A 16,857-nucleotide genomic window follows, 5' to 3' on the forward strand; every position below is an offset into this window, starting at 1 on the left:
GGGTGGAGCGAATCAAATGTAAACCCAGGCGCGTACGCAGGATTTTTTCAAGGGGGGGGGGGGGGGGGGGTTTTAACATTTATAAATCGGGCCGAAAATTTCGCAACGACTCAGCCAGCCGCTGAATAAGCGGGGGGGGGGGGGGGGGGCCCGGGGGGGGGGGGGGGTAAGAGGACACTTTTTTGTTTTTTTTTGGTATCGAAATTTGAAAAATTGACATTTTGCTCCGTTGGGGGGGGGTAAGGTCAGCTTTTTTAGGTCAGCCATGGGACCTTTTTTTTTTTTTTTTTTTTTAATTAAAAAAAAAAAAAAAAAAAAAATCCAAAAGGGGGGGGGGGGGGTTTTGGGGAAATTTAGGGGGGTTTACACACAAAAAAATAACAAAGAGAGGGGTTTAACCCCCCAAACCCCCCCCCCCCCCGTGTACGCGCCTGTGTACACCGACTGACATATTCCCACCGCAATGTACATTGATTTCTTTTCCGTGAGCCTGCAAAGATATGTAAGACGGGAGGGTATAGTTCAACGCCCCTCCCTGATCCGAATCATTTAGAAAGGATTTATCATTTTTAAATAAACTTGGCGCTGAGATTAACCGTATTCAAAACATATTTCGTATTGCAAAATGAAGAATAGTTAAAAAGATAAAAGATTTACCTTGTCTTTGAAAAATGAAACCTAAGTTCAATCTGAACAGGCTTGAGATGATCTTACCGTGACAGTCATACATCTATAATGTTATTTGATGTCCATGTACTCAATTCATCACTGCAAAAAACGAACAAGTCGAAATCCATACGTGTCGCGATAAAGTCACATTTATACATGTTGTAAAAGAGTTGGGTGTGAAGCTTAAAGTACGGTCATATACAGGGGACACGGATGCATGTGTTCTCTCTCCCTTTCTTCAATATAACCCTTGTTACCCAGTAAGTTTTGAAAAGTATCTCTATTTAAGAGAAAGAGAGAGAGAGAGAGAGGGGGGGGGGGGGGGGTAGTCAAATTGCTACACAGCCGCGCAGTGCCGTAGCTTGATCTGAGTCGGCCCTCTAAAGCATCGTGAGGCCGCGTTTTAGGACAATTACCCCCTTCGCACTCACCCCCAGAAATACTACCCCCCTCCCCTCCAGGGACAATAACACCCCCCTGATATCAATTAAACCCCAAAGACAATTACCCCCGCCCCTAAAAATAACCTCAATGGACAGTTAACCCCCCCCCTCCCAGGACAACCATCTTCGAGGACGACCCCCCCCCCCCCCGTTCGTTAAAGGGGAGAAAAGCGTGTAAATGAATTTGGTTTTAATAAAGCAGATTTATTTTCGGGGGGGGGGGGGTCATTATCCTTGGGGAGTTATTTCCGGGGGCTAATTTTCCGGGGGGGGGGGGGTAATTGTCCTAGGCGGTAGTTTTCCTGGGGGATGGGGGGGGGTAATTGTCCTAGGCGGTAGTTTTCCTAGGGGAGGGGGGGGGGGGTAATTGTCCTCGGGGGTTATTTCCGGGGGCTAATTTTCGGGGGGGGGGGTAATTGTCCTTGGGGGTATTTCTTCGTGGGTAATTTCCCGGGGGGGGGGGGGTAATTGCCCGAGGGGTAATTGTCCTAGAACCGTATGTGGGTAGTTGTCCGGGGGTAGTTGTCGTAGAGGGTGATTGTCGTAGGGGGTAGTTGTCGTAGGGGGTGTTTGTCCTAGGGGTAGTTAACTGGGGGCGAGGTGGCCAAACTTACTCATGAAATACGTGTACACACCTGCAATTTTGCAAAAACAAACAAGCAAACAACAAAATCAGTGAAGAAAAAAATTGAACGCGGTACATGTAAAGGAAAAGGGACTAATCCAGTTTACGACTAAGATTCATGAGAAAATTCAAACGGCGGGAGAAAAGGGCTGTAAGTTTCAAGACAAGTATGGCATTTCAAACATATTTCTCGATTTACAACATTAATTTGTATATGTACAAACTGAAATTAACACGGCGAGTGATGTTAACGCCCGGGGGGGGGGGGTATACTCGGAGTTGGTTTGGACGGGAGTGTGCCGCTCAAGCCTTGAAATCCCTACCCAATATTAGTGGTCATTTTTCTCGAGAAAAACAACCTATTTTCCACAATTTTCGGATGTTTTTTGAGTGTTTGCATGGCAAACGCCGGAAAATTTTTAAAATTTTTAAAATTTTGAAGAAACGGACCCATTTTTAATGGTATTTTTGTTATGATTGGGACCCATGTTTTAGAATTTTGTTTCTGACAAAGTCACCCATTTGAGCGGCACACCCCCGTATGTCCTAATATGTGAGTACACCCCCCCCCCCGGGTGTAATGTCGTTAATGTAATGTAATGAGAGGAAATTTGAAGAATTTTGTAGCAACCACGTAACGATTCACTATGTTGTGAATGATGGGAACAAATTATGTAAATAGAGATAGCTGTTTGAAATGTTTTACCCTATTTCATCGCTGCTATGCGGGCCGCATTTAATTCATGAGCTAATTTGATAATCACTTCTTCAATGCTCCGCCATGCGGCCCGCGGGTGGTTGGTAGAGGGTAGTTGTCTCGGGGGGAGGTGTCCTAGAACCCGTGGGACACCTGTCTTATTCGGACAATGAAATGGAGAGGTGCAGGAGGTATTCCATGCCTCCTTGCAGGGGCGGATCTAACTTTTTGCCAAGGGGGGGGGGGGTTAACCCAGTGGCGGATCCAGGATTTTCCAAAAATCGTGCCGTTTTACTTTTTTCTTTTTCTTTCTCACTTGGCCTTGGTTAAACCGCCGGAACCCCCCCCCCCCCCCCCCCTAGATCCGCCTCTGCCTTGCATATTGCTCCGGTTGTCTCATTTTCGCTCGCTGGACGTTTATAGCAGACGACAATCGGCGGATTAGACGACACTTGGTAGTGAATTTGTATGTGAGATTGCTTTGCTAAAAATAAAATACAAGAATATTTTCCATATTTTTAAACAATCATTGATATCTGATAATTAAACAGTTATTAAAATAAACCTACCAAACTACATAATACAATGAAATACTTGACTTAAAGTAGGGGAGTTTGATGTGTTGCACGGGGTGGTGCACAATTGCACCCCTCTTTAAATAATCGAATAGTCCATGGCGATCATGAATATTCATGTTTTTGCTTACCTCGGCAAAATGTTTGCTTATCTTCAATGGAAACATTACGGTGGGGGGTTTGATGAAATGAAAATAATGAACCGATCAGAACTGATCATTATAATTCATGCTTATTATCCTTCGTGTGCTTGACCTAAAACCTTACAACCGTTTGGCAAACCGAGTCCAAAGTTTGACTTGTTTCACATGTGTTATGTAGGCAATGGCGAGCTTGCAATCTATTTTGATCAAATTACGGTGGGTGAACTTTCAAAAGTCAATGGGACATGAGGGTTCCAATGAAAGAGCTAGTGATAACGTACGTCGGGTGGATGTGCTTTTCGTTTAAACAACAAATTAATTTTTAACGAATTTTTTGGTAAAATTCCGTGGGCTAACATGTTAGGCTGCTGACTCTGACTATAGGGGGCGTTGTCAAATGAGACTAAACGGAGCTATATGTATATAGTTGCGCCACTGCAAGCGCAGTTCTAAGAGGCATTTGGGGCTTAAGCGCCCCACCCCACCACCCAGGTCACGGGAAAGACACGTAGTTTCGTCATGCTACACTCCCTTTAATGATTGCCACTGCCCCCACCACTTTTAGCAGAATTACCAGCAACGTCATCATTAGCATCATAACCTCATTTAACATTACAACCACCACCACCATCACCACCATCATCACCAGTTCACCACGACCTTCGTCTTCATCACCTTCATCGTCACCACTCTCATTAACATCATCATCATAACCCCTTTTAACATCATCACCACAACGACCACGATCACCGTCATCATCATAATCATCCTCATCAAAATTATCAACAGCAGCAGCAGCATCATAATCTCCTTTACAATCAACACCACCACCTCCACCAGGGTCATAGTCGTCATCACCATCATCATCATCGATCTCATTAATATCATCATCAACATCATTATCACCATCAATTATTGTAATTAAAGACATAGCTTTATATTCTATCAGTTTATTCTTTATCTTTTTGGGATCGGTGACTGGCATCCGAACCGATAAATAATTCTTCTTGGTCTTTTCATATTCTTCGAGCTATCTGCCTTTCCTTACGTATAGCTACTTGCGCCATCTTTATAGCAAATAATGCCTTGTCGGTGACCATCGGTCCCCCATGGTCCACTTTTTCTTAATTGAGAGCTGATTAGATGATATAATCACCCGTCAATGACCATGCAGGGAGGTCTAATACCTCCTGGCCAAACAAGTGCAGATAGGCTTTAACTAAATTTCTATCGATCTCTTTCCTAATAGGGCCAGAGGTCTTCAAATGAGGGTAAAAAACGACTTCATTCTATGCTCGTGGCCCACGGTATGATAGACAAAAGGAACTTTTATAGAAAGAACACAAATACTCATTTGTAAGTGAATTAGTGTGTCAAAGTTTATTACGGATACAACAAATATACCATAGAAAGAAAAATCTCAAATATCATGCAATGATCGTACCCCGGGATCGTACTTCTCAAAGTATATCATAAAATGATTATAATCAAGAAACAACATTGATATAACATGCATCTGTTCCATTGCGGAATATCTCCTATCCCTCCCTTTATTAAATGTATGTAATTCACAGCAACGAATAATGATGGCAACCAGTTGTGCTCTATACGATTCCCGCTTGCTACCATCTTAAGATACACCCCCCCCCCCCTGCTTCACCCTTTTCTCTCTCTTTATCGTCGCTTATATTTCATGTCGGTGTTGTTGGTTTTTTTTACAATGAATACGTGTATCAAATTTGCCAAAAAGAAACGTTTTTTTTAAACTAAATAGCTATAATGATGTTGCACCTCACCGAACAAGAAAATTGAAAAATCAATTCAAATACTCGTGTTCTAAAGGAGAAACTCCACTCTCAGAATATATTTTGCAAACGTCTCGAGATCACCCCGATATACAACAAATTAGCGTCTATATCTAGTTAGATCTACCCCTGTAGATAACCCTGACCGTACGGTTGCCCTTGAGGTGGCATGCCCATCCCTTGAGGTGGTCCGCCCATCCCTTGATGTGGCATGCCCATCCCTTGGGGTGGTCCGCCCATCCCTTGATGTGGAAAGCCCATCCCTTGAGGTTGTCCGATCATCCCTTGAGGTTGTCCGCCCATCTGTTGAGGACTCATCATGGCCCCTCCTCCACCTCCGCCACCGAAGCCTGCTTGGCCTGGTGCGTTCCCGTTCAAGACGCCTTGTTGGGCGCCGGTGGCTGCATCTTCTTCCTCCTCTTCTTCCTCCTCCTGCATCGCGCTTAGGACCTGTTCCCGAACCGCAGGGTCACCGATGTTCGCTAGAAGGTTGGAGTGATGCCTGAGGTGGCGTAGCAGGAGTCCAAGATCGTAAGGGTCGTTGATGTCTACTGGTAGGTCAATCTTCGTGGCACCGAGCACCGCCTTGATGTCGTCCATAACTGGAATGATAAAAACACGAACTGGTAAGAAGCCCCAAAAGACTTTTGTATCGCGGGAAAATACTAGAATCATAATTTCAAATACAATAACTAGTAATGGTTGATCGTGCAGGATAAAAACTGAGCACTGACGTAAAGTAAGAAATGATCATGGGGTATCAAGAAGTAGTCGTAAGCACTAAGTATAACGTAGGAAAGTTGATCAGAGAGCTTTGTCAATACATTTTCTGGTAAATATATATCCCTTCACGGAATGAGCAATGGTGTACATGGTGACTGCGTGGACGCAAAAGGTTTCTTATCAAGGACTTTACCTATTAAAGAAAAAATTCATTCAGGCCAGACCTTGGTAACGGCAAAAAAAACCCGATGAAAATAATTTGGCTAGCACAATGCGCAGCCTTTAACTGCTCGCCGAAAGATACCACGTTTTACTGTGGCATATCTGAACGAGGCTTAATATCTTTAACACGTTATAAGGTGAACCTCATTGTTGATCTCTGATCGATAAACTCGAGAGATGTGAAAATCAATTTTTCTAACTAGGGAATATGCGAGTTGGTCTTTCCTTAAGCCGACTCTTATTCAGACCAGAGTCACGACTTTTGGATGATCGTGACGACACCTCAGTCACACCGAACCCCAACTGACCGATACCTGGCCACTGCATATAATGAAACATGTTTGGGTTGTTATCTAGTTGGTGTGACTACAGCGTGAAGACCAATGTAGTGATCGGTCCTAGGTCATACCAGACTGCTTCATTAAATATAACTGAATTAACAAGTATTATGATGCCAGCCAAAGATACCAGAAATTGGTTATAGTCGCAGTTTTCGAAATTTCTAACGAAACATGGTCCGTTTAGTATGTCTATAAACAAAAACGAAACAAACAAGTTTTAAATGTGACATACACATAATGGTCAATAAATATAGGCCTACCTCTGGCGCTGATCGTTGTATCACCTCCGTCGACGCTGGAGGAGCTGGATCCAAAATCCGTATCTGCCTGCCCTGGAGATAACGCACCAAATTGTGGAGGTCCACCCATCGGTCCACCCATCGGTCCACCTCCGACTGGTCCACCCATTCCTTGAGCGCCGTAACCCTGCTGCGCTGGTTGTCCGTAGTTAACACCTCCCATTTGCGGACTCATGGCTTGGGGGTAGCCCATCGTGTTGACGTAACGCTTCTTACGCGCTCCTCTTTTCGAATCGTCAGAAACTGCGGCATCGTTGTCTGTCGCACGTCGAGTCGGAGAATGCCCCGAGATGAAGTTGACGAGCTCGTCGGCTGGATGTTTGTCGGCACCATCGATGCTAACAAGATGATTGGTGTTTTGGGGGGCGAGGTCCTTAAGAGTATGACCAGCTGGTTCGTCCCCCTTACGAGGACTTGCCCTTTTGCTGACATCATCGTCGTCGACATCCTCAGCTTCTCTCCGCTTGCGTAAATCGCCATCTTGTATGCGACTAACATCTGTTTTAATATCCAAAAATAAAACTTTAACTTATGAAAGTGGAATTGTTTATATATTAAATGTTTGGCATTAATGGCTATGTCAAAGGCGAGCTGGGATTAAGGTCTTGGCACAGGAATTACTAGGCGACCCACTCATTCTTCTATTTTTGACCATGCAACTGGACCGCAGACCACTAAATACCAAGCGAGGCTCACGAAAAAGAATTAACTATCAATTACTAGTCCGCCGCTGCCTATGTCCTACCCAGGCGCGGATCCAGGATTTCTTAGGGGGGGGGGGCCAAATTTGAAATTATGCGAGCCAAATATTGGTACATAATGGTGACCAGCAGTGATGTAATTAGGGGGGTGGGTGCAGGGAGGGGCGTGTTTCCACCCACCCTCCTCCGCGAAGTGCGGAAGCTTTGACATTTCAATAAATTATTAGAGAAAGAAGACGATTCGTTTTACCGTTCCCAAAAATAATCCTCGTCTGAATTATGTTCCCCCCCCCTCGCGCGGAAGCTTTAACGTTTCATTCAATCATTAGAGAAAGAAGACAATTCGTTGTGTCGTGTTATCGACTCCTAATCTTCGTCTAAATTCAGTTCCCCCCCCCCCCCTCGACTCTTAATCCTTGTCTGAATATCAAAAATGTTCTTTGTCTACACCCTTTGTCCTCTTCCTTTTCACTCCTCTTTTTTTTTGGCCGGCGGTTTTGGGGGACCATACTTCCCCCCTGGCTACGCGCCTGCGGTCAGATGAACATATTATGTTGATACCTTGTCCGCCCCCGGAAGGTCAGGGTTTAAGGCAATAATTTACGGTCAGATTAGCACTCAGGGGTCCGCCTTAGGGCCCTAGGCGGGGTCCAGAGGGCAGAGCCCCGGAAGTTCAGGGGTTTTAGGCATTTAATTACGGTCAGATGAGCATTATTTTGATACCTAATTGTGACACTGACAGGTCCCTAATTGGCGTGGGGTTCAGGGGTCGGAGCCCTTGGAAGCCCAAGGGTTTTAGGCACTCAATTACTCTACCTCATCGTATGGGAAATGTTGTTTCCACAGAATTTTTGGATAATCTAATTACAAAAATAGCATTCAAGAGAGTGCGTTTCTATCTACTAGTGGGTGTTTTTAAAGTTTTTAATTTAGGCACAGGCTTTGGAGTTATAGTTTAATGGATTTTGTCTGACATTTTCTTGGGTTATGTAAAATGGATTTCAAGGTTAAAGATAATAGTCACGTTTGTATAGAGCTCCTATGTGTCTAAACGCCTTACATATTACCCCGGTCATTGGATTCCATTGCTAACAAAAAGTCGTGTATAGGTTTACTAGGAGATCCTCTCCGAAGCCGCTATCAATGTTATTGGAGACAGTCGAGTTATGGTACGTTGTTCCTTAATCATGGTCTATATAGCTTTTTGAGCAAATCCTGCACTGTGTATAATATTTTGATTATGATCTACGCGTAAAAACACATACACATATCAACATATAATTTAACTCGTGATTAAAAATGTGGATTATCTATACCTTCACATTTTGTCTCATTTACATATAGATAGAACTTTTCTTGGCCACAGAAACCAACTCTCCTTTAAACACAAGTGCCATATGGTATTACTTTATCTCCCATGTAAATGAAGGTATAGCAAATCCAAATTTTTAATCACGAGTTAAATTATATACACATATCAACATATAATTTAACTCGTGGTAAAAAATGTGGATTTTCTATACCTTCACATTTTGTCTTTGACATTTCAATAAATTATTAGAGATAGGAGACGATTCGTTGTACCGTTCCAAAAATAATCCTCGTCTGAATTATGTTCCCCCCCCCTCACGCGGAAGCTTTTACGTTTCATTAAATCGTTAGAGAAAGAAGACGATTCGTTGTGTCGTTATCGACTCTTAATCTTCGTCTAAATTCAGGTTCCCCCTCTCGCGCGAAGCGCGGAAGATTTTACGTTTCATTAAATTATTAGAGAAAGAAGACGAATCGTTGTAACGTTTTCGACTCTTAATCCTTGTCTGAATTTCAAAATGTTCTTTGTCTACTCCCTTTTCCTTTTCACTCCTCTCTTTTTTTGGCCGGCATTTTTTGGGGGACCACCCCACCGCCCCCCTGGCTACGCGCCTGCGGTCAGATGAACATATGTTGATACCTTGTCCGCCCCGGAAGCTCAGGGGTTTAAGGCAATAATTTACGGTCAGATTAGCACTCAGGGGTCCGCCTTAGTGCCCTCGGCGGGGTCCAGGGGCAGAGCCCCCGAAGTTCAGGGGTTTTAGACATTTAATTACGGTCAGATAAGCATTATTTTGATACCTAATTGTGACACTGGCAGGTTACTAATTGGCGTGGGGTTCAGGGTCGGAGCCCCGGAAGCCCAAGGGTTTTAGGCACTCAATTACGGTCAGATGAGTATCAAGGGGCCCGCCTTAAGGCTTTGTCGGGTCTAGGGGGCAGAGCCCCCGGAAGTTCAGGGGTTTTAGGTGTTTAATTACGGTCAGATGAGAATTTTTTGATACCTTATTATTTTGTGACACTGGCAGGAAACTATTTGGCGTGGGGTCCAGGCGGCAAAGCCCACAGAAATTAGGGGTTTTAGGCATTAAATTACCAACAGATGAGCATCTAAGGGCCCGCCTTAGGGCCCTAGGTGGAATCCAGGGAGCAGAGCCCTCGGGGTTTTAGGCATTTAATCATGGTCAGATGAGCATATTTTGATACCTCATTATAATGTGACACTGGCAGTTAACTATTTTTTTTTTCTTTCTTGCTCTCTTTCTATCTTTTTCTCTTTAATATACTTTTTCAAAAAAAAGTGGGTGGTGGGGGGGGGGGGGTGGGGGTTCAAGGATCCCGATCCCCGCCGTTCCGCGAGCCCTGACATGTAGGCATCTCAAGAAGCATTTCCTTGCCTGACTGTAAATTTAGAAGTTTGTCATTTTCCAACAAACGCATAAAAAAGTATAATATACTTTAAATTATGTCATTTCAGCATTATTTGTAAATCACCGTTATGGAATTAGAAATAAACCACGTTTGAATTTTATTTCCCCCCCCCCCCCCCGATCTACACCTTGTTGGCGGGAAAATTGCAACTGATATCCCTTACCTTTCTTCATTCTCTTTCTTTTTCTTCCCTATCTCTCCTCTTTTCCTTTCCCTTCCCTTCCTTCTTTCTCTTTTATGTTTGCTGGAGGAGGGCAAGGTCATTTTGGCCCCACCCCGCTCCACACATTGTTGGCGGGATTAACCGCAACTGATCTCCCTTTCTTTTCTACTTTTTCTTTCTTCTTCCTCTTTTTTTTCCCTTTTAGCTCTCCTCTTTTAAGGCAAGGGCCTTTTGTCCCCCCCCCCCCTCTCCGATCCACAATCTGTTGGCGGGAAAATTGCAACTGATATCCCCCTTCTTTTGTTTTCTTCTTCCTCTTTTTTCCTTCCCTTTATCTCCTCTTCTTTTTTTTATCTTTCCCTTTCCTTCCTTCTATTTTTATTTTTTGATTGGGGGGAGGCAACAGCCTGGGAGGCAAGTCCTTTTGCCCCACCTCCCCGATCTCCTTCATCCCTCTTTTCCTTTCTTCTTCGTCTTCTTTTTTCCCCTTTCTCTCCTCTTTCCCTTTCCCTTCTTTTCCTCTCTCTGTCTCCTTTTTTTTTGCGGGGGGGGGGGGGGGGCAAGGCCCGCTCGGCCCCCCCCCCCCTGGATCCGCGCCTGGTCCTACCAGAGTAAGTTGATGGTAGGATTCTGGAACGGACTTGGGTTTTAAATTATTGTATTCTAAAATCTTGAAACTTACTTCGGCTCGAAGAAAAAAAGAGAGAATATTCTAGTCTTTTTATCTTTGCCTCTTTAAATTAAAAAATGTTTTGGTGACGTTTTCTTTTTAATAGCGAGTGTCATTTTGTTTTATTTATTATTTTTAGTTGGGGGGGGGGGGCGACCAATGAGTTAATAAGGTCCACTTACGGCAGCGATTAACGAAGGATCTGGCAGTCATGCTATCACGAGGCCATCCCCTCTGCTGGCAGTTACTGAACGTCAGCTCGGCCTGGTCAACGAGTGTTACATGTTTGTCATCGAGGGCATAGATGAGGTCGCAAGAACAATCTAAGCTAACGCCATCCTCTGAAATTCTGTAAGACGTGAAAAAAAAAGGATGACATATGTGTGTCCGGACAGGTGATGTATCTGGACAGTTGATTTAATCCAGCAATTTTAAGAAATATTTCATGCATTATTTTCATAAATCTTTTAACTCTTATCATGCCACAGGGCTAATTCCCATTGTGCAAAGCCCCAAATCCCCCGTGCCAGGTTGTTTTGGAGATCTGATCTGATTAACGCGATGGTTCTATGGATAGCGAGTGCAAAACACACAGCACAGTCCAATGAGCATGAAGAATAACTGCTATTACCAATGCTGCAATGCACGCACATGGCACTCAAGCGATAGCTCTCTCGCATGGACAAAGCAGTATAACGATAGCGTGCATGCAGCCTTATGGCAGGCTATGAGTTAAGACTTGTATTATAGAATATTATTAAATATAGAACATATATGATTGATAGTTCTATTTGATGCATTCTTTTTTCTTAAAATCCAAGGGCAAAAGTGACGGTTTTAATTTTGTTAAGCGTCCGGAAATACAACCACCATCATACTTGTAGCAATTTCAAACATTTTATTATAATGTTGGTATTAAAATCATGGAGTTCATACGGTATGGCATACAACCTGTAAGTTATAGATTTCTTGGTTACTTACCTTAATTCCCTCATGGCGCTCATACGTCTTATGTACGTCACAATCTCTTCACTTGGCTGATACAATAAGTCTCTGTTTCATTAAAAGAAGAGACATTTTAATTAGAAAGAAGGTCGAATAAGTTTGAGTAAATCTTTTTCCATTTTTGTTTGGAATGAAAGACGCATGGATTTCTTCAACATTCTTGACAGCATTTAAAAATAAACTTTCTCAAGACTCTCTTCATCGTTTGCCTCCATCTTCTCTACTCGATTAAGATCTACACTTTGATCTTTATTATATTATATTTACATATTTTAAACCGAATTGCCCCCACCCCACACCTCCTCTTTCTCTCCCTCTCCCTTTCTCTCTCTCTCTCTCTCTCTCTCTAGCTCCGTCTGTGTTTGCATGTTTTTGTCATCACTTCTTTTTCTATCTTTCACGGCTTCTTTCTTCTTGGTATGATCGTGGTAATCATCATCATCATCATCATCATCATCATCATCATCTTCTTCTTCTTTTTAATGAGTTCCTCCGCATGACGAAGGAATTCATCATCATGAAAAGGAACCACATTAAATTTGCCTCTATTTTTATGTTGAATATATTTATTCTATCTATTGAGGTATCTTTTATTAGCTCAGAGGTTCCTTGCAACATTTTTCGACACATCTCTGTTTTCTGCCGCCCTAGTATACTCTTGTAGTGGCATTCCAATTCACCCCTTCCAAATTAGTTCTTGGTTTCCCGTCTTGGTCTGGGTACCTTCTACTTTCTTTCCAATAAATCTGTCAAGAGACTCTGATGTCTTTTAATGTGGCCAGAATATTTTGCTTTCCGTGTTTTTACCATCCAGGATATTTTGTTAAGCCCTGCCATATTTAGTATTTCTTTGTTAGTTTGCATATCTTTCCATGACATTCTCGACATTCTCGTCATTCTCTTGTACACCCAATTTTCAAATGATGTGATGAACTTTTTCATCTCATGGAAAAGGCGCCAAATCTAAACTTACAGCTTTGTAATTCTGTTTCCAATTTCTTCTGTCATTCCTGCATCTTCATACGTTCTCCAGCACTGAGCGAAGGAGCCGCGACACCAGCACCCTTGATCTGCTTCGGGGCAGTCAGTAGGGGAGTCGGTACGGGATGGGAACTCGGCTCTGACAGAGGCTAAAGCGAGGGCAACTACAGTGACTAAAATTTGATGGAAACCCATGATGCTTAAATGTGGATCTATAAAAATAAAAACAAAGAATATCATCATTATGATTATCATCAAGAGCAATGCACATCGTCGTCGGCATCATATGTCTAGAAAACATCGATCATTATCGTTGTCGTCGTCATCGCGTAGCAGTGGGGGATACACCCGCCTCCTCCCCCCCCCCCCCCCCCCCCCCCCCCCCCCCCCCCCGCACTCCGGGTTTGGAATGACCGCATGCGTGTTACCAAAATGTCCGGTAAAGGGGTACTTTTTACGCACCAAAGTCCGGCTCGTACATATACAAAATTGACCTTACACACCGGACTTAGGGGGTGTTTTCAAAAAGATGGCCAACGCATATGCGTACCCTAAATAACACTGAGTGGGGGGATACGGGGGGGGGGGGGCTAAACACGGTCGCGGCGCATTAAAAAAAAGGAAAGAAAAGAAGAGAAAAGAGAAAGGAAAAGAGAAAAACAGAAGAGAGAAGCCGGGGTGAGAAAGAAAGACAAGGGCCCCGTTGCACAAAACTTGCCATTGATGGTAACTTTGCCATCAAAGGTAACTACCATGGAAACCCTATTACCATGATAGTTGCTATTGATAGCAAAGACTAAGTTACCATCAGTGGTAAGTTTTATGCAACGGGGCCCAGGGAAATGACACTAGATCTAAGTGACACATGCCGGAATAAGGGGAAAAAACTGGGGGGGGGGGGGGGGAGGGATATGCGCGTGTGAAATGGGCGCGCATGGGGGGGGGGGGGTGACTGACCGTATTCTAATTCTTAGGTTGTGCAAAATTGAGTCGGAATTCAGCTTATTTTCAACAATTCTAAGCACGCTTACATGTACATGTTAAGCCGTAGATCTAGTGCCTCAACAGGTTAATGTAAAACACTTCACAAAAGGCCGCGCTCGTAAACAAAAAGTAAGCAGGAAATGTTGGGGTCAATACCGAAGGCATAATTTATAATAAGGGGCCTATATCTAGACCTATTTATTTTAAAAAAATCATAGGCCTAGTCTAGATCTAGATCTAGGCCTAGATCTAGACTAGTCTATAAGAGCACACATGATAAGGCCGCGTCCGGCCCCTACAAAGACAGGCGCGGATCCAGGGTTTTCCAATAGGGGGGGGGGGGGGGGCGGAAATTTGAAAATTGCGCAGACCTTTTTTTTTCTTCAACTTGACATAGATCTACCAATACTGACAAGATCATACTAGAAGCACCATACCGTTACAATTTGTGATATTTTCATCGCGGGGGAGGGGGGGCTATAGCCTATTGCCCGAAACAGTAATTTTTCTGGTTTCACAATTCGGCTAGACGGTGAGTGAAGCGAGCGAGCAAAAATGTGAGCATAATATGTATTTTGTGAAAGTGTTATTTATCACCAAAATAAACGAGAAAAGATATCAAAAATTCTAATTCGGGCAGTTCGCTGCCCCCCCCCCCCCCCACCCCAATCCTCCATTACGCGCGAAGCGCAGAAGCTTTGACGTTTCATGAAATTATTAGAGAAAGAAGAGGATTCGCTGTACCGTTTTCGACTCTTAATCCTTGTCTGAAATCGGTTCCACCGCACGAAGCGCGGAAGCTTTTATCTTTCATAGTTTAATGAAATTACTAGAGAAAGAAGATGATTCGTTGTTCAATTCTCGACTCTTAATTCTTCTCTGAATTCATTCCCCCCCCCCCCCCCCGAACAAAGCGCAGAAGCTTAACGTTTCATTAAATTATTAGAGAAAGAAGAGGATACGTTGTACCATTCTCGACTCTTTATCCTTGTCTGAATTCAGTTTCCCCCCTCCCGCGCTTTGCGCGGAAGCTTAACGTTTCGTTAAATTATTAGAGAAAGAAGACTCTCGTTGTACCGTTTTCGACTCTTAATCCTTGTCTGAATTCGATTTTCCCCTCCCGCCCGAAGCGCGGAAGCTTTGACATTTCATTAAATTATTAGAGAAAGAAGACGATTCGTTGTACCGTTCTCGACTTGTCAAAATTTTCAAAATGTTTCTTTGTCTGCTCCTTTTTCGTCCTTTGTCCTCTGACTGCCCCTACCGCCCCTGGCTACGCGCTTGCTTTAAAGGGAAAATGAAACTATCAAATTTCTCACTAAAGAGTGATGAACTTTGTAGCGCAGGGGCTGTTTTTAACGTTTATCTTTGAATCCGAGGCTCGAGATTTTATGCGGCCGGCCCGGCACCCTCTATTCAATAACTATGCCAAGCCTTCTGCAATGACCCCAAATCTCCCGATTACAGTTTTCCCTTATTCGTCGTTACTGTAAATTAGTGCCATTTCCTTGTCTTTCCCCTTTTCTCACCGGACATTTCACACCGTCTTACCTGCCTCTTCAAAATGATAAAGGGACAACTCGACATCGACTGCCAATCTCACACCAAACCTAAGCCAGACAGACGTAGACGAGGACACCCCAACCAATTTGAAATTCGCCACACCAACTCGGACGTCTATGCCAACTCATTTTCCCCAAGGACTGTAAGACATGGAACAACCTACAACAAGCAACCATCGACCAAACCTCCCCGCTCTCATTTAAAAATACAGTTACTAAATAACTTTTTTCCAAAATGTAATCATCCACCCTCCACCACCTCCAGTCAAAACTCTTCTTCGGAGTTTTTAGGAGGAAAAGAATCGAAGATCCAAGAAGGGGGCCAGCCGCATAAATTCCCGAGCATCATTGGTACCTGCTTTTAAGTTTTAGATCTTTGACCTTGTCAGTAGTTTGCCAAGTTGAGTTGAATAACATTAACAGCCTGCGCGATCTTCAAATTTCCAGCCCCCCCCCCCCCCCCGCCCCCTTTGGAAAATCCTTGTTCCGCGCCTGCGTCTTGTTCATCATAATCATTAGCAAATTTATATGAGTAGAATCTAGATCTAGATCTAGAGTCTAGACTCTAGCAGTCTAGGCTAGGCCTATGGCATTATAATAATCATCCTCATCACCACCATCAATTCATCACCATCATCACAATCGTCATCGCGTCGTCGTCATTATTATTATCAACATATTCATCAGTAGATATACAGTGGCATGAACCATCATCCTCTTCCTCAGCCCTCATGCTCTGCTCATCACCATTAATCATCATCATCATCCCCACCACCATCAGCAACAACGACGTCGTCACCATCATCATCATCATTTACTGACCTTGTAATAAAAATGTGCACGAGTGAAAAAAAGAACTGCTAATCTTCGAAATCGAGTTTTTCACATGAAGAAATGTAGCAGAATGCTTCGTCTGTCCTTTTCACTTCAGCGTATTCTCTGGCTAGGGCCTACTCATAATCGTTTAGAACCTGCTGTGCGATTTCAAAAACTTTGTGATTATTTTTTGCGCATTTGTTTCTATGGCAAGTAAGTCAGCATGCACGCGTACGCGAGCGCGTGGAGAATCTAGACGCGCAAAACACATGCGCATAAACACGTACCGATTGTGCTGTCATCAGAAAAACCGGAAATAAACAAAACATTTTTCACGCGTATGTCTATCGTGACGTCACAATATAGACCACGATTGTTTTGTGCCATATTAAAACGAAAACGCACGCGGATTTTCAACGTTTTATGGCTTTAAAAAGATGTAGAAACACTACAAACAAATGGATGCGGATTTTTTCCAAACAAATGTAACAATGGCTTAAGCGGTAAAGGCGCAACTTTTCACCACGCCTCATTCCAACAGTTGTATATTGTATAGGTTTACTGGGAGATCCTCTCCGAAGCCGCTATCAATGTTATTGGAGACAGTCGAGTTATGGTATGTTGTTCCTTAATCATGGTCTATATAGCTTTTTGAGCAAATGCTGAACCGTGTATAATATTTTGATTATGA

The 16,857-nt window shown here is 43.4% G+C and overlaps 1 protein-coding gene across 1 annotated transcript; it reads right to left on the reverse strand.

Annotated features, from left to right (window-relative positions):
• Nucleotides 1–4,812: 4,812 nt before the first annotated feature.
• On the reverse strand, nt 4,813–16,296 carry BND (bindin; the record flags this gene model as incomplete). The annotated part of the gene is given in 6 exon segments (NM_214518.1): nt 4,813–5,559; nt 6,504–7,040; nt 11,001–11,167; nt 11,800–11,871; nt 12,797–13,016; nt 16,173–16,296. Coding segments are annotated over 5 exon segments (1,458 nt in total). The 5' UTR covers nt 13,000–13,016; nt 16,173–16,296.
• Nucleotides 16,297–16,857: the final 561 nt, after the last annotated feature.

This window comes from Strongylocentrotus purpuratus, unplaced genomic scaffold (genome assembly GCF_000002235.5).
Source record: "Strongylocentrotus purpuratus isolate Spur 01 unplaced genomic scaffold, Spur_5.0 spur5_scaffold_19, whole genome shotgun sequence".
NCBI classification, from domain to species: domain Eukaryota; kingdom Metazoa; phylum Echinodermata; class Echinoidea; order Camarodonta; family Strongylocentrotidae; genus Strongylocentrotus; species Strongylocentrotus purpuratus.